We start from the raw sequence: 23,274 nt of genomic DNA, 5'->3' as shown, positions 1-23,274 counted from the left end.
GCAGCGCTGTACATACAGGTGCACAGGGGGAAAATGTGAATTAAATTTTTTCAGTCCCGCTTTTTCCAACTCGGCGTCCCACCCCCCAGGGGACTTTAATTTGTTTTTCTCTTCCTCGGTTTCATCTTTCCCTCCCTTTCATTTTTCTCCTGTTACTTGTACTTTTTTCCCCGCTCTCTTTTATGGAAGACAAAAAAAAATTCGAGACTCGTCCACGTACGCGCCACGCGTTGCCTTTTGTTCTCCCTCGCACACATCAGCGAGAAAACGTCATCTACCGCGCCCCAGACGCTGAATTGTATAGTATAGCGCCCGAGTCGGGGACAGAGATAAGGAGTGTCCCCCCAATAATTGCTCATTTTCCACCATCCCTTTTCAGGAGGGGAAGTATACAGTTCTTATAAATGGTCTTCCTCCCCTCACTGCGTGGTGTACATTGTACAGTATACGTGTTTAATTTGTCAGACTAGATATTTCTCTTTCCCTCTATACTTTGGCAAGGTGTAGAAGAAAAAAAAAATAAAAAAAAATAAAAAAACGTGTTCGTAGTGACCGAGTTTTCCTAGGCCTGTATAATGTGCTATTGTTTCTGGGAAGACAATTAATGTAAAAGGCCCCGCTGGAGCTTAGGTATTGGGAAAAGTCAGTACACAATCCTCCCGTAACTTGGAGCGTAAACTTTACGCCCGCGTGATGATCTCCCGATGGTTATTAGAGCGCGCAAATTACCCGGAGCGTCAGCGCTAAATAAATCCTGTGGATCACTATTTTCCTCTTTCTCTCCCTCCTCTTTTTGTACATATGTTTCTGTTCTTTTATCTCTCTCTCTCTCTCTCTCTCTCTAAAACACATTTTAAAAAAAAAGAAAAACTGTTTCATCCACGTATTTCCTTTTGTTCGTTGTACGGTAAAAATATCGGCAAAAAATTGCTTCGTCGTCTTGCAACTCGCAACCTAATAGTGAATCAACCCTAGTAATCCCCGAGGTAAAAAAAAAACAAAAAAAAAAGAAAGAAAGAAAAGAAAAGTGGATACGCTCTTTTGAGCACCCTCGTGTATGTGCTTGTATAGCTCCTTTGTGCGCGATTACACGATCAAGCTTCTGAATTTTCATCCACGTGGTGTAATAAAGAGGAAAAACAAACCATCGTTCCCTCCTAAAAGTGAGGGAGAGTAAGAAAATTAATATCTCTTTCAGCGGCGAGTTTCCCCTGAAAGGCCTTTATACATAATATACTCCCTCCCTCAAGAGAGGTAAGAGAGAGCAAAGAGCGTAGGTTACGCTATATTCCCTTGCTAAAATTCGGCAATCCCCGAAAAAGCATCCCCCCGAGCGCCGCGCCCAGCTTTCAAGGGAAACAGCCCTTATCGCATGCACAGGCGCACGGAATATAGAAATAAGACATTTTCCCGCTCTCACGGCAATTATATTGTTGTTATTCCCGTCTGCCTTGTCGAAGGCATTCCGTGATGGAGTGGGTCTAATGTAATGTGGAGCCAACACGTGTGCGCGGTGTCTCTCTCTCTCTCTGTTTTCTCAAGGGCTATTTTGGAGGAACGACTGCGCGAGGAACTCGAGGAAAAAATAAAGGGCGGGGGGATAGGAAGCGCAAACACGTGTGGCCTTGGGGGCAAAAGTTGAGCGAGAGAAGAACGTTGACGTTGCGAGCTTTCCTCACCCTCCCTCCCCCCTTACCGCTATTGGGCGTGTTCTATTCACATTGTGCGAGAGCAAATTTTGATGGGCTCTGATGTGTAAGGAAAGTTTTTTGAGGCAGCTTTTATGAAATATTTTCAGCAGAAAAGCTACAAGAGAGAAGAGAACGTGTACGTCCTCACGATACTATACACTCACGTGCAACGATCAACGGGGCATGGGTATACAGTTATTAAGTATAATTAAAAAAATGAAATGAAATAAAATCTCTGTTTGTTTGCACAGAACGTCGATCACAAGATGAAGTTCCGCTCGAAGAAGGGCCAGTTGCCGTTTGTCGAGGTGAACGGCGAGGAGATAGCCGACAGCGCCATCATACTGCGCGAACTCGGCCAAAAGTACGAGAAGGACCTGGACGGGTGCCTCAACGCCGAGCAAAAGTCCGTCCAGCACGCGACCATCTCGATGATCGAGAACCACCTCGTATGGGTGATCAATTGCTGGCGCACCAAGAACCTCGACCAAATGCTCAAGGGGTACAAGATCAATCTCCAGCACGCCCTTGGCACCCGCATACCCAACAGCATCCTCAACATATGCTTCAAGTTTACGTTTGGCCGCAAGGTGAGGCTTTTTTTGCTCGGCTCGTCTCTCACTCACGGCTCCTTTTCTCTTTCATGCCCCTGCTATTTTTTTTTAAATTTTTATTTGAGAGAAAAAAAAAAGATGATTTACTTATCCAAAGAAAAAAAAAAACGTAAACAGAGACACGGGTGTACATGGTAATCGGGAATGAATTTAAGAATGAAGCGTTATGGGTCATCGGTAGTGAGAGTTAGTTCAATTGGTTGCAGGGCGCCAAAAAGGTCAAGGCTCAGGGTATGGGCGTCCACAAGCCCGAGGAGGTGATCCAGTTTGGCTGCGACGATCTCAAGGTGCTCAGCGACATGCTCGCCGACAAGCCGTTCTTCTTCGGTGACGAGCCAACCACGGTAATCATCACCTTCATTTAGTATATACTATAGTAGAACAAAAAAAAACAAGCAATATGACGATAATTTATTTATTATTATTTTTTTTTTTTTTCAAAGCTCGATGTCGTGGCGTTCGCCAATCTGGCACAGATCCTGTACATCGACAGGGAGACGCCGTTCTCGCTACGGGACTACATGCAGGAGAACTGCCCGAACCTCGTGGGCCACTGCTCGCGCATGAAGGAGCGCTGCTTCCCGGACTGGGACGAGATCTGCTCGACCCTCGACATGAACACGCATCTGCCCAAGCCGGAAAAAACCGAGGAAAAGGAGGGAAAGGAGGAAGCCAAGGAGACCAAGGAGTCCAAGGAGGAGAAGGAGGGCGACAAGGAGAAGGCTGACAAAGAGGAGAAGGACGTCGAGAAGGACAAGGAGGTCGACGAGAACAAGGAGAAGGACAAGGAGGGCAAATAAGCTGGCGGTTTATACATACAAATATAAATATATACATGAATTGTACATCACCATCACTACCCACCACTACCATCATCATCATCATCGGCAATAGACCCGGCGTTTCTTTTTTTTTTTTTTTCCCCATACGCGTCATATGTCAGCAAAATAGTGAACAAAATTGGGCCAATGACTATTGCGAGGAACCCGATACTTCTCCCCTCCCTTCCCAACAAGAATGGTGATGATGATGATGAATGATGATGATGTCTTGATAGAAAACACGGTTTACATTATGATTGCTATCTATTCGAAAGATATTTGTGCGAGTAATGCATTTTAGAATCGCTAGGAGGGCGAGATTTTTTAGAGGGACGAGATATTATGCGATTTGATGATGCGTTGTTGGGAAAAAAGAGAGAGCGAAAGAAAATTATGTTTTTTCCTTTATTTTTTAGTGACGTTGGACTTATTTTTGTATACCTGATGCTCTCTAATAGGACGCTCTTTGAAAGAAGAGGCAAGTAGAATGCATGTGTGTTTATATGATTTTCGACGAACAAAAAAAACAAACGTTAATGTTTATTTCATACGGTGGGGGGAAGAAAAAGTGTGTTTCATAAGGGACGAAAAAAAATGAAAGGACGTTTCCCTCCTGCCATTGTGTATCAATTCTTTTTTTTTTTTTTTTTTTTTCTTTTTTTTTTTTCTTTTGTTTCACCCTAATGTGTAAATTTCCTTCTGTTTATTCAGATTTGTTCATAATCAGCCTTTTTATATATAAATATTGTCATGATTATATGTTATGTGTATGCGTTCAATGTATTGCGACTTTGCAGCAGTATTTTATAAGTGAAAAGTACACGAAAATAAAGAAAAAAGTTTTATTGCAATATTAAAAATTTCCGGTCTCTCCCTCTGGCAGACTTGATTTATTATTTTTTTTCTTTCATATAGTTTAATTAAGTCATTAGTAAGCCATAGAGTATAACTGCAATATTATCGATCGCAAAAAAAGCTTGTCATTGTTAATCATAGTGGAAAAAAAAGGAAATTCGCAATTTACAAAAGTATGATTCTAGTTACCAAACGACGAAACGAGTTTTTGTTATACTGAAAAGTATCGTAATTTGTGGTCAAACTCTTTCGTAAGAGAAAAAAAATTTACAACAAAGAAAAAAAAAAAATTATAATATGAATTCTTTCGATGTAAAAATGGCCAATCTTCTTTTTTTTTTTACGAATTTCCACCCTCCGGTGCGTGTGTTTTTTTTATTAACTATTGATAAAAAAATAAAATAAAATAAAAAAAAAGAGTACACTGCAATCACTCTCGACGATATCACGATCTTGTCAATCGCAAATAGAGCGAAAAAACTATGATTGCAGCAAAAAAAAAAAATAGTATAAAATACCACAAGCAAATGACAAAAAAACGTCGCAGATTAGCCTCGCTAGTCCATTAGCTCTGACTCAATGCAATTAAACGGAAACGAAAAAGAATGCGTTAACGTCTGCGACGAGCAAACAGTAACCCTTGTAGACACACGTATACACGCTAAGTATGCTTAATAATTAGTAAAAGATAAAGAAAAGGAAAAGCGAAAAAAAAAGAATTGAGGATATTGAGTAGAGTTAGCGGGCTAGACTGTGATGATTACATGCGCTGCATCGGAGGACTATGTCAAGCGTTAGTTCGTAGTTATAATAGGACAAAAAAGTAACACTTGATGCGATTGCGGAAGAAGCGAAGAGTTTAAAAGAAATTTTATGGATTAATAATTAAGGAAAAGCGGTCGAGTGGAAAGATGATGGAAAAATATGCTATGTAATTCGTAGGATTTAAGGGGACGAGGAAGCTCTTCGGGCCCACGACTGAGTTTTTTTTTTTTTTTTTATCCTTTTCAAGCGTTGCGCGCACGTTTTGAAATTTTATACTTGTAAATTCTGTTAAGCTTCGAGATTAAGCTGGCTTAACGAGATTCTGACGGTCCTTTTAAACTTTTTTTTCATCATAAATACTCATACAACTCGACGAATAATATTTTCCACAAACTTCTAGATACGTTTGGAAAAAACAAAAACAAAATTTAGTTTTAGCTAGTTTATTGTAAGGCGCTCAAAATCTCAGCATTGGTATATAATAGTAATAATGCTGAGTTGCAGCTTGCAAAAAAAATAAAGAAATAAAATAACGTGCATTAGATGTATTGGCTCGTTAAACGTCATCACTCAGTCGTCTCCGCAAGGGACTTTTGCATCGCCTTAACGCCGCTAAAAAATATATATAATATAAACCAAACAGCCAGACGCTCGATCTCGCCTCTTTCGACGACAAAACACACCGGCAGCTCTCATCACCCCATCAAAAGCGATTCCGCCGAACAATAGCACGTCCGATTGGTAGATCCGCGCAAAAACGGAAACGCAAAGCGCGTCACCTCCGTTTCTACGCGCGATCGAAATGGTAGGAACAGTTTAGCTCTTGTTTGGCGACCATACTTGTATTGCATTTGCGCTTTTGCCTCACGAGAGGCGAGATCGGGTCGGTGTCGCACTGGCTAATTTGCGTCACGGCGGCGTTTTTCGATTTTTAATTGTCAAAGCGACGACGCTCGTTGTTCATATTGCATTGGCGCTTTACTCATTATTAATAAATGTAAAACACACGTGATACACGATACACGTACACATACACACATATACACGCATTGTAACGACACACGGCTCGAAGCCATCTTCTCATTCTCGTAGCCGAAGTAACACGACACGATTAAGAAAAAAAAAGTACATATATATATATATATATAAATATAAAAAATGAAGAGGTTTAAGAAACAAATTCATTCCCGTCTTTTTGTAACTTTATAGTCCTTTTTTAACGTCTTTTTTTACTCGAATACCTTTTGGACAAATAAATAAATAAATAAAAAAAAGAGCGCTGCTCGGCGCTGCTCTCACGTAGGCGTCGGCAAGTTTTTCTTTTATCATTATTATTTTAATTATTAATTAATTATAATTATATTACATTGATTTGTATATTATAGATTTAATGAAAAAAAAAAAAAAAAAAAATATGTATGTTTTTATGTGCATTACTGTACAGGCGAGTGCAGCCCTTATTTGAAATGAATAAAAATAAATTACACAACATTACGCGACGATGTGGTGGAAATTAATCAACAAACCAGCGTCAACGACAAAAATGCTATACACATTTGTAAAATGTATTCATTTAAAACGCGTTTATTGAATTAAAATAAACAATAAATAAAAAAAAAAAAACAAAAACAAACCAGCACTTTTTTATTTTTACATCAATGCCAAAAAATTTCAACAACAATAAAATTAAAACACGTCACTATTGCGGAAGAAGATTTATACATTACACATCTGTCTTATCGAGAAAATTTTTTTAATCAATATACCTAAAAGTCTTTGGTGCAGCAAATTATGTTTCATATGATATTTGTAGGACACGTTGCAGGGATTTTATGCCTAACTGTAGTGAAAAAAAAGGGGGGGGGGTGACATTTAATAAAAGTTAAAAGCTTATGCTCAATGACTTCAGTCGATAGAATTGCTGAAAGAAAAAGAAAAAAAAAAGTTATAAAAAGTTATTTATTTTTATTTCTACATGAACGGCTCCTCTTCCATTTTCCTCGTTTCACATGCAGGACATATTCCACGTGTTCAGACAATTTTCCTCCAAAGATACTCCGAACTAATTAAAAAATCATCGGCCCACATGTACATCGCTCTCGTTACAAAGAAACCTCGTCGCGCTACAACCACCTGCTATATAAGTCGCGCTCAACGCGCGATCCATCAGTCGATCGTCATGTCGCGGCTGATCGACTCGCTTCTCGCGCTCTGTGTTCTTGCAACTGCCGCAGACATCACTGTTAGTCACGCACAAGGTAATAGCGACGAGCCCCTACTGCTGTCGAGATACATCGAAAATGGAAGGATACGGGAGGCGAGGCAAAAAGCCGAGGTCCATCACGAGGAGTTCGGTAACGTCAAAAGCTACGCTGGTTTTATCACGACCAACAAGACCTACAACTCCAATGCCTATTTCTGGTTTGTCCTCTCGCAGGTGCGCGTGTACATACAGCTTTCGCAATTTTCAAGTATTTTTTTTTTTTTTTTCTTAACAATTTTTCTTCTTTAGACCAATCCGAGGGACGACCCGGTGATCTTGTACTCGAACGGTGGTCCAGGCGTGCCGGTTTTATCCGTCCTCTTCAACAACAACGGGCCCTTCATCGTTACCAAGGACCAGCACCTCTTGCGCAGAAATCACACCCTCACCACAAACCACAGCGTGATCTACCTCGAGATACCGGTTGGCACTGGCTACAGTTACACGGACAATGAGCTGGGCTACCTCCGTACCCAAGACGACGTGGCGCGCTACGTGATCGCCTTCCTCGAGCAGTTTTACCAGCTCTTCCCAGAACAGCGGAAAAACGATCTGTACTCGGCTGGCTGCTCCTACGCGGGAAGGTTCGCGGTGACGACGTCGCGCGCCGTCAGGGAGTACAATCGTCGGGCCGAGGACAAGATCAACCTCAGGGGTATCATTCTGGGCAACGCCTTTATCGACTTGGTTCGCCAGCAGTCGAATCGCGAGTTTCTCTACCACATTGGGCTGATCGACTGGAACGAGCGCGAGAATATTAAGAAGATCGACGACAGGATGGCCAAGCTGGACGAGAGAAGCCCCGAGTATCTTACCGAGGTGGTTGCCAAGTACGAGATGATTGTCCTGTACACGAATTTCAGCTACATCTTCAACTATCTAACGACCAACGAGCCTGAGGACACGAGCCACTACATGTTCTGGGTCCAGACGCCGCGGGTGCGGCGAGCTTTGCACGTGGGAGAGCGCAAGTTCGTTGGTTACTTGGCCGAGTCGAATCGACACTTTGCCGATGACATAAGGATATCGGTTGCGCCCGTTATGGCAGAGGCTATGGAGGATCACAAGGTTTTGTCCTACAGCGGCCAGCTTGACATGCACTTTCCTTACTCGGCCACGCAGGAGCTGTACAGGAGCCTCGAGTGGTCCGGTGCTCGCGAGTACAGAGCTGCGAGCAAACAAATGTGGTATCACGAGGGTACGTTGGCCGGTTACCGGAAGAGGGTCCAGAATTTCGAGGAGGCCATTGTCAGGAACGCTGGACACATTGCCGATTACGAGCAGCCGGCCTGGGTTTGCGACCTCGTCACGCAGTTCACGCGAAGAAAGTAGATTTGTATTATTATATGCTTTTCTTGTAATTCGATGTTTATTGTGCGACTACATAAAACGGCACGAGGAATGACGACTGTTTTCGTCGAGTCGCGTGTAAGTATGTGTTAGGAAAATTTTTGTGTTTTGAAAGTTTAAGCAATAAATTACTCTTATCAACTGTGACGTTGTTGCGACGAAGTTGCGTGTTATTCTGAAAGCGGATCAATCATATCAATGCAACAAAAAAAAACATACAATTTGTCATTTTGCGTCATAATAATATGTAGATTAAAGTCGCAAACAATCCAAGTACCCTCATGTTTTTTTCAAATCATCTTAACGAAATATAATCGCGTGCTTTCCTCAGCGCTTGCGCTATTATTGTACACATCTATTGGCTCTTGACTGCCTTGAGATTATTTTTGTTCCTTTTCATGCCAACTGATAACAAGCCGAGCGTACGAGACGCTCGTTCAGATGTAGCGGGAATCTTCTTGAAACGCTACAAAAGTAAGTATTTTCGAAAGTTTCCAACATCGAATACCTTTATGTATGTAAAAATTTGTAAAACAGAAATTTTTATTCAGAAAAACCATCACTTACAAAAATGTCAACACTGAATCACGCGTAACCCCTTACCGATCTTTCACCTCCAGCAGTCGTTCCAGTCAATCAGATCTGGCACCTCAGGCTCCCGGTACCACGGGTCCTCGAGGTCCCACAGTTCCTGCGGCAAGCACTCCCTACCGTATGGCGCCCTTGCCGCCGTAGGTGGAGGCGTGACCGGTGACGGCGGCGGTCTCGGCGGAAAATTTTGCAGATCGAAGAAGCGCTCGATCCGCTCGACCGGCATCGGCAAGTAATGATACGGCTCGTTACGCCTGGGTACAGCGGTGTACTGGCCCCTGTCGTAGTCGTCACAGTTGTTCTCGGGTCCGATCTCCAGGTACTCCTGGTCACGGCACTCGTTTCGTGGCGGCTGGCGGGAGACGCGCCCAAAGTCTTCGTCGGCAAAACGCTCGACTTGCCGCCGGCGCAAGTACTCGCGTGCCTCCTCGACCACCGGGTGGTGCCTGTCGTACTCCACTTGCAAATAGGGATCGTCTAGGTCCGGGCAAGGAATGAGGTAGGGAATTGACGATTCGGGCGTCACCAGCTGTACTGTCGGCGACTCCTCCGAAAATGGCCTCTGGTTAGCGCAGTCGTTGTCCTAGTGAGGATTGCCGATCGGTAATACAACCGGTAATTGTATTCTTCATGCATTAAACAAATATGTTCATACCTGTAAATTGATGGCGTTGCTGCCAACGTTGGCCACAGTCATGACAAATTCGCGCCTCGCCTGCTGTAGATCGTGCAGCTTCGACTTGACGATCGCCTCCTCAGTCGCGTCCTGATGGTCATAATCATCGATTCATTTATTCCTCATGAACTAACCCCATGTATAATGAGCTCACCTGCTCGTCGAGCGACTTGCTGATGATCTGCGTGCTCCTGTTGGCCGACTGTTGGCCGCCGGACGGTCCCGAGGCGAGGACGGTCGACGGCTGGGGTATACTGATGACGGTCGTTTTCTCGCAGTTGATGGCCCCCGGTGGTATGATGAGGTTGTCGATGGGCCGGCCACACTCGAGAGGCTCGGCCTCGACGATGTCCGCATTTATGGACTCGGCGAGGTTGAGCGTGCGCGCGGGCACCCCAGCCGGGGTACGACTTCTGGGACGTGCTGAGGAGGAGGCCGGCCTCGACGAGGACTGCTGGTCACGGCCACTCGGAGGACAAGGTGGCGGTGGTGTCGGTGGTCGCGACATCGGTGGCGGTGGCGACGGGGTGGTCGACGAAGGACACTCGGCGCTAGTAGGCTCCGGTGGGAAGCAGGGCTCCACCGTGGACGAGCATCTGCCGTAGTCCTGCGTTACGGAGCTTGGGGTCAAGTTCTACGTCTAGCTCTGTCAGGCGGCGTATTGCCACGGAGGGGCCCCAACCTCGGGGGATCGACGCTCGCGGGTAGCCGGCCTCGCAAAGTCAGCTTTGGGTATCGTGGGACGCCTGGAGTGCCGGGTTGGGGCAGGCTCCGGGCATCGATCGCGCTCACGACGTTCCATCTGCTCCTGGAGCCTCTGCGTGTGCTTGAGACGTTGTTCCATCGCTCGCGTCATTTGCGGTCGTTTGTAGTCGACTCGTTTGGGGGCTGCTGGTGGTGGGCCGCGCTTCGGGATCGTCGACTTCACAGCCGACGAAGGTCGCAGTGCTCGAGCTGAGGACGAGAAAACGTAAGGTGTTGAAGGTGCACGTGTGCGGGTGTGTGATTTTCGGTAGTCGAGCTACGTGTTTTTTTATGTATGGTTGTGTTGAATGGGAAAGAGTTGGCATACGACGACAGATGCCTTGCCGTGGTATGGTGGCGGTGGCGCCTGTATGGATAGTCGAGTGGGCGATGGGCTGCCCTCTCGGGCCCGACGTGGGTGGAGGCCGACATGGGAGTGCCGACCTCGGGTTCCGACTCATCTTTCAGCGAGGCGATGCATACGTGGTACTTTTTTTTCCTTCTTTTTTGTTGCCCGTCATCCAATTTATACCAGGCCTCTGCTTCGTCGAATCATCATTGATCCGTGCCTCGGATTGACTTGGGATGAGCTTTACCTGCGAATGAAAATGGTTTTGTTGTTCATTTTTATAAGCTGCACATTTCTCCCGGTATCCATGATTATCAGGCATTAATAGTTATGAATGTGTTGTCCTGTGCAAAGTAGTTAAAAAAAAGGCAGCTTGCACAAGTGATACTTTACGTGTTTACTTGTATAATCAAACAAAAGTCGCGTTGGGTCAATTTCATGTGAATAACTAATCTGACGTGGATTTTTTCACTCGTGCAATAAACCAAAACATGAGTATGAAATTTCTTTTTCCGTAGTGATTTATGCCTAAAAGGTATGACAAGTTATAATTTTAAAGGTAAGACAAACTTAATGTCCACGGATGAATTTCAACTTGAACGAGTACACTGTTGGTGCGCAATGATTGATGACGAGACCATTTTTGTATTAAGTAACAACAAAGATTTACCTTGCGAATTTTAAAAAGCTGTGGAATTTTACGAGAATTTTGTCATGTAGAGGCCAAAACTTGAGGTTGGAATTGATTGACAGATATTGTGGGTTCACCGCATATCGTTTGTTTTGCCTGTTAACGATACATACCCAATTCAATGACCCGATTTTTACCGCCAAACTAAAAAAGGAACCATGTTTCTTATGACAGAAATTTACTAGGAAAACTTACTAGGCCAGTGTTTAGCGGAGGGTCTATTGGAGCGGCTCCTGTAGAGCCTACGCTCACTTTCTATAAATTCACTAATGTCCGAAGCAGAGGGTCTATTGGATCGCCTCCGGTAGACCCGCTAGTGTCCGAAGCAGAAGGTCTATTGGAGCGGCTCCGGTAGACCATATGCTCACTTCTTATGTATTCGCTAATGCCCACAGCGGCGGGTCTATTGGAGCAGCTCCGGTAGACCCTACGCTCACTCACTAGGAAACTTGAAAATTTACATGACAAAAAGACAGACTGCCGATAAAAGATTTATCGCAGAGTCCTTTTACATCGACGAGAATATTCAATCCCTGCTGTACCGGCATGCCAGGGTCGATAAACACACGTACGATGTCCGCCGTACCGACCGTAGGTAAACCCAACGACGGCACCCCTACAGTCGGTACAGCAGGAACCTGTCACAAAACTGATAACATTGCTCTCTGATGTAGCTACACCTATAGGTGATGATTTGACTTTACCGTCGGTATGGCAGGGCTCTTCGCTAAATCTTTTATCGGCAGTCCGTCATTTATCGGGCACTAGTGAATTTTTAGGAAGCGAGCATTGGGTCTACCGGAGCTGCTCCAATAGACCTTCTGCTTCGAGGACTAGTGGGTCTACCGGAGCCGCTTGAATGGACCCTCCGCTGTGGACATTATTGAATATATAGGAAGTGAGTATATGGTCTACCGGAGCCGCTCCAATAGACCCTCCGCTGTGGACATTAGTGAATTGAAACGAAGTGAACGTAGGGTCTACTGGAGCCGCTCTAATAGACCCTCTGCTTTAGAGACTAGCGGGTCTAACGGAGCCGCTCCAATAGACCCTCCGCTGTGGACACTAGTGAATTGAAAGTGAGCAGAGGATCTACCGGAGCCGATCCAACAGACCCCCTCCGCTATACACTGGCCTTATAGTAACTTTTCCTAGTAAATTTCTTTCAAAAGAAATATGGTACCATTTAGTTTTTAATCAGCCTCGCTCTTAAAAAATGCGAATTGCGAAATTAAAAAAAAAAAAATTTTTTTGCTCATTAACTTTCGAAGCAAGCACAGCGCCAATTACAAATTTACTAAAACGTTGACATCTCCATTGATACATTGGAGCTAATCTCATTTAAACCAAAAGAAAATCGAACCATACGCAAGTATCCACGTATACTTACAGTATCTGTAATAGCTATTTAATTGAGTTAACTGCCAGATTACAAAAACGCTCTAATGACCAGAAGTCATTTGAAAAATAGCTGAAAATACTTACTCTGAAAAAAAAAACGAGAAAACAAATGTGCCTGTATGTCGTGAATAATATTGATAATAACAATAGTATCAAAAAAACTTTTTTGCACACCGCGGAGTCTACTACACACAATTGTGTCAGTGCCATTCCATTCACTTCGCGGTGCGCGTCTAATATCTCTTTTATTATTGTTATTATTTTTGTGAATGAGCATTATATACCTATATTTGTGTATACATAAGATATATAGCCTGCATTTATACGAACGCGAAAGTGGACGACGTGACTACAACAGTGACGACCATGGCCGGTAAGTACATTGTGCGGCAGAACGGGCGCTCTGAATTTTTTAAACAATTTCTTTGTTAAAATAATTATTTTGAGCCTAATTTGCGGTTCTGTGTGACCCTTGGTCTGTTGGGCTTCTTGTACAATGAATTTCGGAAACTTGGAGGTAGTGGAAAACAAATCGAAGCAGGTTGAAAGTGGTTCTGCTACCAATCATCACTACGTGTATGATTGTATATATTAACACTGTCGAAAAAAATACGAACTTCGAATAATCCGCGATATTCGTTTGTCGAAAGAAAAGAAAGCTGCGATCTTGTTTTCTATGTAACCTTCGACGAGCTTCGATTTTAAAAGAGAAAAAAAAGGCGACGATGAGCCAGCTATTTTTTACGAGCTACGCGATTAAAATATGCAAATTTTTCATTACCTATTCGGTGGAATTGAGTGTTTGTCGAGGCGAGCCACGATCATCGCGAAAACTGTTAAATTTCATGGAATTAAAGGGCTGAATATTTGGGTTGCAGCGGAGAATCCCTTCAACAATCTGCTTGAGACCGTGGAGATCGCGGGAAAGCGTAAGAAATACTTCAATGTCACTGGCTTTGGCGATAAGTATGGTGAGTTTGTTTATTTTTTTCTTCTTTCTTCATGAAATTTGTATTAAAATTGTTTGACAGACGTGTCATAGAGAATTTGTACTTATCGTTGGTGAAATTCAGATAGGTTACCGTTTTCCATAAGAGTTCTGCTTGAAAGTGCTGTAAGGAATTGCGATGAGTTCCAAGTCAAGACGCAGGATGTTGAAAAAATTTTGGACTGGGAGAAAAACCAAGCTGTGGAAGAAGGCATAGAAGTAGCATTTAAACCTGCCAGAGTCATTCTTCAGGTAGGTACACATACGTTTGTTCAATCGTGATAATTTATACAGCGCTTGCATGGAAGATACTTATTTTCATATGGGAAGTAGGGCACTAGAATTTTTCACCAAAGTTTCGACGTTATTGCAGAATGTTTTCGATTCTTTCCAAGTAGCAAAGGAGTGTAACCCAATCAGTTTGTAATATTAATTCAAATAACACTTTTTTTATCACAGAATGCTTGACTGACTCATTTAAATAATGTTTATTAATCCTAAAGCTCAGAAAAATATTGAGAGCACTTATATGTTACGTAACAGTTGCATTTCCATTATTTTGTAATAAAAGGTGTATGTAGTTATGAGAAAATTTATCTAGCTTAAGTGAATGTTAACGTTAATGAGTTATGTTAATCTGTTTCTAGGATTTCACTGGAGTCCCAGCAGTTGTTGATTTTGCTGCTATGAGAGATGCTGTCAAAAGTCTTAATGGAGATCCAAACAAGATTAATCCAGTTTGTCCTTCTGATCTAGTAATAGATCATTCCATACAAGTTGACTTTATCAGAAGGTATTTATAGCAATAGCAATTTACATTGGTCAAGAGGAACATGAGATTTAAGTTTTACAATAGGCTTTTATTCATAGTATACACAGTTTTAAACAATAATTGATAATCAAAATAAGTTGTTAAGATAAAAAATTTTATTTACAGTGAAGATGCTGGCAAAAAAAACGAAGAATTGGAGTTTGAAAGAAACAAGGAGCGATTTGTGTTTTTGAAATGGGGTGCCAAGGCATTTGAAAACATGTTGATTGTGCCTCCTGGCAGTGGTATCGTCCACCAGGTGAACTTGGAGTACCTGGCCAGAGTAGTCTTTGACATGAACGACCACCTTTTCTGCGACAGTGTAGTAGGGACGGATTCTCATACCACCATGATCAATGGACTTGGTGTGCTGGGGTGGGGTGTCGGTGGCATCGAGGCTGAAGCTGTCATGTTAGGCCAAGCTATTTCTATGCTCATTCCAAAAGTTGTTGGTTATAAATTGGTAGGAGAATTGAATCAGTATGTTACATCGACTGATCTTGTACTCACAATTACAAAGGTAATTTAAAAAAAATAAATTTCCTTAATTCAAAGTAAATAGCATGAAAAAAATGTGTGGTATTCATCTAGAATCTTAGACAACTTGGCGTTGTTGGAAAGTTTGTCGAGTTTTTTGGCCCTGGAGTATCCAAGCTAAGCATTGCGGATCGAGCAACGATTTCCAACATGTGTCCCGAGTACGGAGCGACCGTTGGCTTTTTCCCCGTTGATCAACAGAGTTTAGCTTACCTTCGTCAAACGAGTTAGTTGCTTCTTTTTATTAATTGATTCCGAAAATTTTTAAAGTAATGTATGTAATTAAAAACTTTTGAAATACTAAGGTCGATCCGACGAGCACATCGAAAGAATTGAAAAGTACCTCAAGGCAGTGCGAATGATCCGTAATTATGATGACGAGAGTCAGGATCCTGTTTTCTCTGAAGTCGTCACCTTGGATTTAGCGACAGTCGTCTCGAGCGTCAGCGGGCCCAAAAGACCTCACGATCGCGTTTCTGTTGTTGACATGAAAAAGGATTTTAACTCTTGTCTCACAAGCAAGGTAAGTGAAATAAGAGCAAGACAACTTTGTTTATTTACATAAATCCAACATTTATTGCATGAACATCCAATGACCAACAGTTAGTGTGTCCTCAGTACAAGTTACTTATACATTTAATTAGTAAACATTACGGAAAAGTTAATAGATATAACTGTACATTCACACATTAAGTATATAACAAGGACGTTCAAGACACGACAAATTAATGACACATAAGCGCATTGTTAGATAAATAAGCACAGTAAGTTAATGAAAAATAAAACAAACTTTGATCAAAAGTCCGGAAATTCGCAAAGAGTCGCGTTGAACTGCATCGTTAAAATTGCAATATCAACGACGACTGAAGTACTTGTATGGGACAAACATAGCCCAGTGTCGGTTATAACATGAAACGACAGTCAGAGCAACGTTCGCCTCAGGGAGTACTTGTTTTTTCCTGATAGAGCTGTAAATTTGCTGACTCTCGCGTGCACTCGATGATTTCAGATGACAGAGCATTAGGTAACTTTAAGCTGTGATATGCATTTTTGAAATCATCATTTCACCGCTAAAGTCCCTTCCGCTCCGCCACGTCCATGTATAGGCTTGCCAAGAACATCAGATAATGTTCCTTCGACGCTGCGCCCCACACATTCTGCTTTGCTGATCTAGCTTTAAGATTTTCAAACCCATCATCCAGTTAGATCACCAAAGAGGAATGCATGGAGCTTGCAAGAACTCGATCGTCAGCTCCTGTCCATCTGGTTAATTTCTTCTGTGATGATTGTTCCACGTGTTGGAGACGGGTATTTCGATCTAGTCACGATTTTGTGTTCCACGTGTACCAGATCGAATACCGCGCCACCGATCCGCAGCACTTTACTTGGACGACTCTTATCTGGCAGAGCGTCGACGATGCTGGTGAATCGTTTTCGTCTTACTCGATGATTTTTAGAAGAAAAAGGATAAAATTGGATGAATCCTCCCCGGTGAGAACAACTTTATGATTTCTCATACGGGCAGGATGTCACCCAACATCAACCTCGTTTCTCTGGGTCCGTTTCTTTTCTCCCTAACGATGTAACGTATCTTTGTTTGCAATAGAAATATACAATAAAGTTACCCAGAGTCAAAAAACGCGCGATTCTCAGCATGGCTGCCAACACATTTCGTTCCGATCGGTATGAATTTCTGGGAAATCCATTTTTCGGGACCCATTAGAAACCGATTAACCATGCTAGATAATGAGGGTTTTTTTTTTTAATTATTTTGTTCTCCTTATCTCGAGAGTGCAATACCGAAGCCGCCTTACCAAATTTTAATTACCTCCACACGATTCATTAGGAAAAATTCATACCGGAGGTACTTACGTCGTGTATACTCGAGTCGCCATCCCCGAATACGCATGGAAAAGGAAAGAATAAGAAAATACGCGCTTTTCACTTTGATGAGTCAGTTACAACTGTATGTGCGAGTAGCGTGTTTTTTTCTTCGTTTTCAAATCAAGAAATTAATACACGTTGCAGTACAATCAAACTTTATTTACTTCAACGGAAATGAATATGTAAATGTATACGTGCATGTACCCTTGCTGTACACAATTATCAGTTTGATTTTGTTGCAGGTATAAAGTTTTGCTACTTACTCGAGCGACAACACTTTCATATCTCAAATATTCACAATATATAGAAGGTGGCAGCAGTAACAACAATTTAGACGTATGCTTTTAAATTAAAATGGCAAGGAAAAAAGAAGCCGCACGTGCTGACCGAGGAAATCGCGCGCCAAAAACTCACATCTCGGGGAAAAACCCCCGAAGAAAAAGGGGAGCGAAGAGCAAGAAGGAGCAATAAAGACAAAAAAAGTACCTCTCGAGCGCGCGATCACCCATCACCGCGTTGGGGTCGTACCACCGCACTACTATTTACGATACATATACCGCCTCGTGTGCGCGCACACAACAACTTTGCAATTAATACACCTGTTCACCCCGGAAAAATCATGGACTGACTATGCGGCGTTACACCCGCTACTATTTATACTCTCCGTCGAGCCGGGACCCCCTCCCCCGCTCCTAAGCTCTATACCGATCTCTCTCTGTCTCGTTTCCTTGCCCTCTGTAGTATGTGTCCATTAGGGGTTTTTCGTGCCGGGCCCACACCAGCATCAGGTATATATGTCGCAGGATTTTCGCCAACAGGGGCGGGATGTACCTTCAGGTATTTACGACAGTTTCCTCCAAGAATATGCTCGTGCGGGCGAAAAAGGGAAAGTTGTTTTTCGATATTTCGCCACGAGGCTTTTCCGGCGCGTTTGTCCGCAAAAACGAACGCGCGAGGACGTTATACTTAATACGTTATGTGTGCAAGGGCGGGAGGGAGAAACACAGATGGCTCGGGGATGTTGTTGTCGTCGTCGTCGTCGTCGTCGTCGATGCGGGACTCTTCGCTATTGCCGATATGGTTTACGATTTATCCAGCCGCGTTTGCATTCGATGGGTCATCGTGTGTTTTTACTTTCCCGTTCTTTCGCAATCGCGGTGCGAGCTGAAATCATGAAATCACCGCCTGCCGACAATATAATACACAAATTGGTTTTTCGGCCCACCTAATTGTATTTTAATCGCTCCAATACTATACCTTCGAACACCACTCCTATATGTTCTTGCCAATGTCTAATATATATAATATTCATCGTGTCGGTGCTGCTTGAACTGTACATGGCTTTTCAATTTGTTTTCTAGCCAATGGTATATACGTGTACGGTCTAGATCGATGAAATTTGTGACGATCACGAGGAAATGTCTAACGATCATTGTTACACTCGCGAACAATGGATCGACGATTTTACATATAGGTAGATACATAAAAGTCTCGCGTGTTGCAAAACAACGTGTCGATCGACTGTCTTGTAGCTCCGGAAAGGCTATTTGATAACAAAACCGGCGATTTCCGCTCGAAGCGTCCTTCGAGGGCGGCCGTTTTGTTTTGAGACTTGGACGTCGATTCACCTGCGCATAGTACGTGGGCTTCTTTTAATATTTCATTTTTTTTTTTTTTTTTTTTTTCTTTGGGCAACAGACAACTGCTGGGGTTCAACCGAGAAATTGTATATACATTTTTCGATGATCCAAGCGCATTTTTCAATGGTTCGTCGACTCGATCGTGTGTACATATTATATGCATGTATATACGTCTTCAAAAGAGCAATGAACCGTGTTTTGCGGAAAATCGCTTGTGCACGAGTACAAAATCCGTGCATTGGGCGTACATAGGTACAGGCAAAGGAGAGCGAAATGATGAAGTATAGGTAACGTAAGCGTCGACACGCCTGCAGAGTCCCGCGGGAACGGTATAAGTATAAATATGTTTTTCGCCGTGCAAATTTCCAAAAATCCCCTCGTGCCCGTGTACGCGCGCGTGCGTGTGTAAGTCGTCCTTTGCCTTCCCCTCCCTCAAGGTCGCTTCTCTTTTTGAAAACTGTCGAAGAGTCGATGGTTCAGGAGTACAGGCCGATTGAAAATTTTTCGGCTTGTACAGTCATCCGCACTCTCTCTCTCTCTGGGCTCCAATATTTTTAACGACACAATGTCCGTCTCCTCGAACAGCCGCGCGATACTGCGTGACATTCACACTTTCGTGCTATTAATCCAGACACAGAGACAATCAACCCTTTCTTCTTCTTTTCTTTTACCTTCAAATTATCGTGTTTTCTTATTTCCAATACCCTTGTTGCGCCCAACCGATATCGAAGCCGCTCATTATATATTCAATCAAACGGGCCAACTTATCGTCAATCGACCTCATGCGTAATCACGAAAAATTTCTTGTGATTTACAAACGCTGGTTTTTCGGCTGTGTATAAATATATCGCTGACATGTTGACGCTGACAGAGAAACAAAAGAGGCCGATCGTGTAGGTATTGTATCGTCAATGATGCACAGCGCGACAATGACATTAGGTATATGAAATTCCAGCTATGCTGCTGTATCAGCTTTTTTTTTTTTTTTTTTTTTTTTTTTTTCATTAAACTACAAAGAGTTTAATGACCATCGTCGATTTCGCGATGAATAAAAAAAAAAAATGAATGAAGAAAGCGTCGAAAAGACGCTGATGGGGTATGCAGAGGTGAAATTGATATTATCCTCGTACAACTATGAAACCGTTTCGAGCATCAGTATTTTTGCCCAACGACTCGAAGCAGGTATTATATATATACAGAGAAAAATTTTGCAGCCCGCAACATTCCGAGTGTTGTTAGCTCTGTGTGTTCATGCGTGTGCATTGCTCTTTTTTTCACAAAGGTTTGATGGTCAGAGGCAGTAAAACTTTGATTACTTTCTAGTAAAAGCGTTTACGGCAAGAATGGACATGATTAATTTTTTTAAAATCATTTTTCGCAATGTTCTTTACAAATATCTCCTACTAATGCATTGTTTATTCATTTCTTTTTTATTTATTTATTTTTTTTATATTACCAGTTCCAACACAGCTCTCGGTAAAAGTACATTTTGAAAAAAAAAGCTCGAAAGAAATTTTGAAACAAAATTCATGTTTCATAAAAATATATTTTACTATCTTTGGGCTGGAAAAAATTATATACTGGATACCTATATTTCTCGTTATCAGTAAAGAGAACAAAAAGAAAATTCATTACGTTTTTTGGAAAAATATTTAGTTTGCAATCGATCTCGTCCGAAAAAGTCAAAGGGATGAAAATCTTCTCCAAAATACAAAGCAAACAGGTTTACCTCTACCGGATGTCGATTATTTTTCTTCATGGTCCAGCAGCTGTAGTAATCCTTCTACTTCGTCTGGGGTGCAATAAAACTCTGTACCTGGCCTGTACTGTATTATTTATAAAATACACTTAGTATTGATTTTTTTTTGACTTGTCAAAGTAAAAAAGTAAAAAAAAAAAAAAAAAAAAAAAAAAAAAAACTTGATCAAACTTATCGACAGCTGTATGTTGCTTTGCAAACAATATTATATTCCGATACATGAATCGTACGATAACAATCATCCTCCTGCTATGCACATCATTCTCATTGCATTTGGTTATTATCATTATTATGTGTGCACCACAGGTTGGTTTCAAGGGCTATGGTCTCAGTGCCGAAAAACTCAAGGCCGAGGGCGTCTTCCAGTTTGAGGGTAAAGACTACGTGCTGCGCCATGGCACCGTCGTCATCGCGGCCATCACGAGCTGCACCAACACGAGCAACCCCAGCGTCATGTTGGGCGCAGGTGAGACTACAATGTTTTTTTTTTTTTTTTTTTTTTTACGTATTTGAATGATGGTATTTGCAAAATAATGCTATTTTTTCTAGAGTAATTAAATAAAGGGAGGCTGTAGAGTCCTTGAAAAAAAATGGCATGAAAAATTTGTTCTTTTTACTGCGCGAGAGTAACGCGTTTATTTCCAGGACTCTTGGCAAAGAAGGCCGTAGCTGCTGGCCTGACAGTAGCGCCGTACATCAAAACGTCGTTGTCACCGGGCTCGGGTGTCGTCACCTACTACCTGAAGGAGAGCGGTGTCGTGCCGGCTCTTACTCAGCTCGGCTTCGACATCGTAGGCTACGGCTGTATGACCTGCATCGGCAACAGTGGACCTCTTCCTGATTCCATGGTCGAGGCTATTGAAAAGGTATGTGCGCCCTTGATTCGGGCCATGTATTATGTATGAAAATTATTGACAAGGACTTTGTTGTTTCCAGAACGAATTAGTCTGCTGTGGAGTGTTGTCCGGAAATCGCAACTTTGAGGGCCGCATTCACCCAAACACCAGAGCCAACTATCTCGCGTCCCCGCTTTTGGTCATCGCTTACGCTATTGCCGGCACGGTTGATATTGATTTCGAGAGGGAGCCTTTGGGTAAACAAAATCGAACATTTTATTTATTAATCTATTTGATTTCTCTACGTTCATATCTAAAAATTACGTCATTCGTAGGCCGACGAGCTGACGGCAAGGAGGTCTTTTTGCGAGACATCTGGCCTAGCCGCGATGAGATCCAAGCCGTGGAGCAACAGTACGTTATACCTGCCATGTTCAACGAGGTTTACAGCAAAATCGAGAGAGGCAGCAACAATTGGGCCAGTCTCTCTGCGCCTCATAGCAAACTCTATCCCTGGGACAATAACTCGACCTACATCAAACACCCACCATATTTTGAGGGCCTACAGAGAGTGAGTGCACTTGAGATTTTTTTCGTTATTTATTTGCTAAAGGGTTGTTTTGCGTTTCGTAGGAAATACCGCCTATAAAACAGATAAAAAACGCTCGAGTCTTACTTAATCTTGGTGACTCCGTTACGACTGATCACATTAGCCCCGCGGGCAGTATAGCACGAAATTCTGCAGCAGCCAGATACCTGTCTAAGAGAGGGTAAGTAAAGTGTTGAATGTATTTTATTAAAAAAAAAAAAAAAATTATATCTACAGCGTACGAGTTTTAAATGTTACAGATTAAATCCGAAAGACTTCAATTCTTACGGTTCTCGCCGAGGAAACGATGCCGTCATGGCTCGAGGAACTTTTGCAAACATTCGTATATTAAACAAGTTTATCGGCAAGCCGGGACCCCGGACAATTTACATTCCAACGAAAGAGGAGGTAACATCTTGGACGAAATTTCGTTTACTTTGTCGGTAACACTTTTTTTAAAAACTAATCTAAAAGTACTCCAATATTCACAGATGGACGTATTCGATGCTGCGGAAAAGTATCAGAACGACGGTACGCAGATGATTGCTCTCGTGGGAAAAGAGTATGGCTCCGGTTCGTCGCGTGACTGGGCCGCTAAAGGCCCTTACCTTTTGGGTATCCGTGCAGTGATTGCTGAATCCTACGAGCGCATCCACCGCTCGAATCTCGTGGGCATGGGTATAGCTCCGTTGCAATACGTCAACGGTCAGACAGCCGAGAGCCTTGGTCTCACCGGCTATGAGCTGTTTGATATCGAAATACCTCAAAATTGCCAGCCGGGGCAGCGTATTCGTGTCAAGACAGACAAGGGTCATGATTTTGAAGTCCAGGTCAGATTTGACACTGAGGTCGATCTCGTGTACTTCAAGCATGGTGGTATTCTGAACTATATGATCCGCAGTATGATTTGAATTAATCAAAGTTTGTTCAAATCATAATGGGGAGACTTTATATAGTGGTCATGGGCATTATGAGAGTGTTTCAATCAGAGTATCTTTTTATTTTATGTTAAAAAGATCCTGATTGCGTTACTTTTTTTTTTTTACTAGGCGTTAAATTTATCTAGCGAAGCACAAAAATGTTTTGCTACAGCGTCTTAAGGAAAAAGAATAGTGTAACACTCATGTGCATCTAGATGCATTTTGTATTTTTTGTTACAAATCATTCCGTAAATTACGTTTCATTAAAGAAAATATTCATTTTTTGTTGAATAATACTTTTAAAGAAAGATTATTTCCGTGTCTGGATGCTTGCCCATGACACAATTCAGTTCATACGAATTATTTATTCAGGGCCAAATGTATAATAATTGGATACGCAAATTGAAAAATGTAAAATGAAAATATTGTAAATATTTTTAAATAAAAATGTTGGTGATGAATCGTGTTATTACAGAAATTTATACAAAGTTACTCTTTA

At 42.4% G+C, this 23,274-nt stretch overlaps 3 protein-coding genes and 1 pseudogene across 5 annotated transcripts in view; 3 read left to right on the top strand and 1 right to left on the bottom strand.

Annotated features, from left to right (window-relative positions):
* Positions 1–3,231, top strand: part of fax (failed axon connections) — a 48,624-nt gene extending 45,393 nt beyond the window's left edge. The window contains exons 2-4 of one of the 2 annotated variants that reach the window (XM_014352579.2): positions 1,943–2,281; positions 2,497–2,649; positions 2,749–3,231. In XM_014352579.2, the coding sequence (XP_014208065.2) occupies positions 1,943–2,281; positions 2,497–2,649; positions 2,749–3,105 (849 nt within the window). In that variant the 3' untranslated portion in view covers positions 3,106–3,231. The remainder of the gene's footprint in view (positions 1–1,942; positions 2,282–2,496; positions 2,650–2,748) is intronic. The other variant, XM_014352580.2, reaches the window with a different exon arrangement.
* Positions 3,232–6,925: 3,694 nt separating this feature from the next.
* On the top strand, positions 6,926–8,506 carry LOC106639087 (venom serine carboxypeptidase pseudogene; annotated as a pseudogene). Its single transcript, XR_016293188.1, has 2 exons — positions 6,926–7,183; positions 7,259–8,506. The product of XR_016293188.1 is annotated as a venom serine carboxypeptidase pseudogene (transcript).
* Positions 8,507–8,969: 463 nt separating this feature from the next.
* Positions 8,970–11,041, bottom strand: LOC149374234 (uncharacterized). The gene is made up of 5 exons (XM_089594824.1): positions 10,903–11,041; positions 10,309–10,580; positions 9,781–10,233; positions 9,606–9,716; positions 8,970–9,533 (listed from the first exon to the last, which is right to left on the bottom strand). Exons 1-5 carry the CDS (start codon positions 11,039–11,041, stop codon positions 8,970–8,972), a joined length of 1,539 nt encoding a protein of 512 aa, XP_089450950.1.
* Positions 11,042–13,006: 1,965 nt separating this feature from the next.
* LOC106639201 (cytoplasmic aconitate hydratase) lies at positions 13,007–23,236 on the top strand. Its single transcript, XM_014352703.2, has 14 exons — positions 13,007–13,184; positions 13,690–13,782; positions 13,885–14,051; positions 14,447–14,592; positions 14,737–15,130; positions 15,202–15,373; positions 15,453–15,670; positions 20,737–20,896; positions 21,076–21,296; positions 21,367–21,523; positions 21,602–21,837; positions 21,900–22,036; positions 22,116–22,263; positions 22,347–23,236. The coding sequence occupies exons 1-14, from the start codon at positions 13,178–13,180 to the stop codon at positions 22,764–22,766; spliced, it is 2,676 nt and encodes an 891-aa protein (XP_014208189.2). The 5' UTR covers positions 13,007–13,177; the 3' UTR covers positions 22,767–23,236.
* Positions 23,237–23,274: the final 38 nt, after the last annotated feature.

Source organism: Copidosoma floridanum, unplaced genomic scaffold, assembly GCF_036245765.1.
Source record: "Copidosoma floridanum isolate Cflo_tuat_1 unplaced genomic scaffold, Cflo_Japanese_pri ptg000021l, whole genome shotgun sequence".
Lineage (NCBI taxonomy): Eukaryota > Metazoa > Arthropoda > Insecta > Hymenoptera > Encyrtidae > Copidosoma > Copidosoma floridanum.
This window is presented reverse-complemented; position numbering and strand designations above follow the sequence as displayed.

Excerpts from the sequence above, each read along its gene's own strand:
- LOC149374234 (XM_089594824.1), bottom strand. The coding sequence starts at position 11,041 with ATGCCTGATAATCATGGATACCGGGAGAAATGTGCAGCTTATAAAAAT. Across the intron at positions 10,581-10,902 it reads TTCGACGAAGCAGAGGCCTG|CTCGAGCACTGCGACCTTCG; the intron begins GTATAAATTGGA and ends TCTCGTCCTCAG. Across the intron at positions 9,717-9,780 it reads GCAAGTCGCTCGACGAGCAG|GACGCGACTGAGGAGGCGAT; the intron begins GTGAGCTCATTA and ends TATGACCATCAG.
- LOC106639201 (XM_014352703.2), top strand. Across the intron at positions 15,131-15,201 it reads TTGTACTCACAATTACAAAG|AATCTTAGACAACTTGGCGT; the intron begins GTAATTTAAAAA and ends GTATTCATCTAG. Across the intron at positions 15,374-15,452 it reads AGCTTACCTTCGTCAAACGA|GTCGATCCGACGAGCACATC; the intron begins GTTAGTTGCTTC and ends TGAAATACTAAG.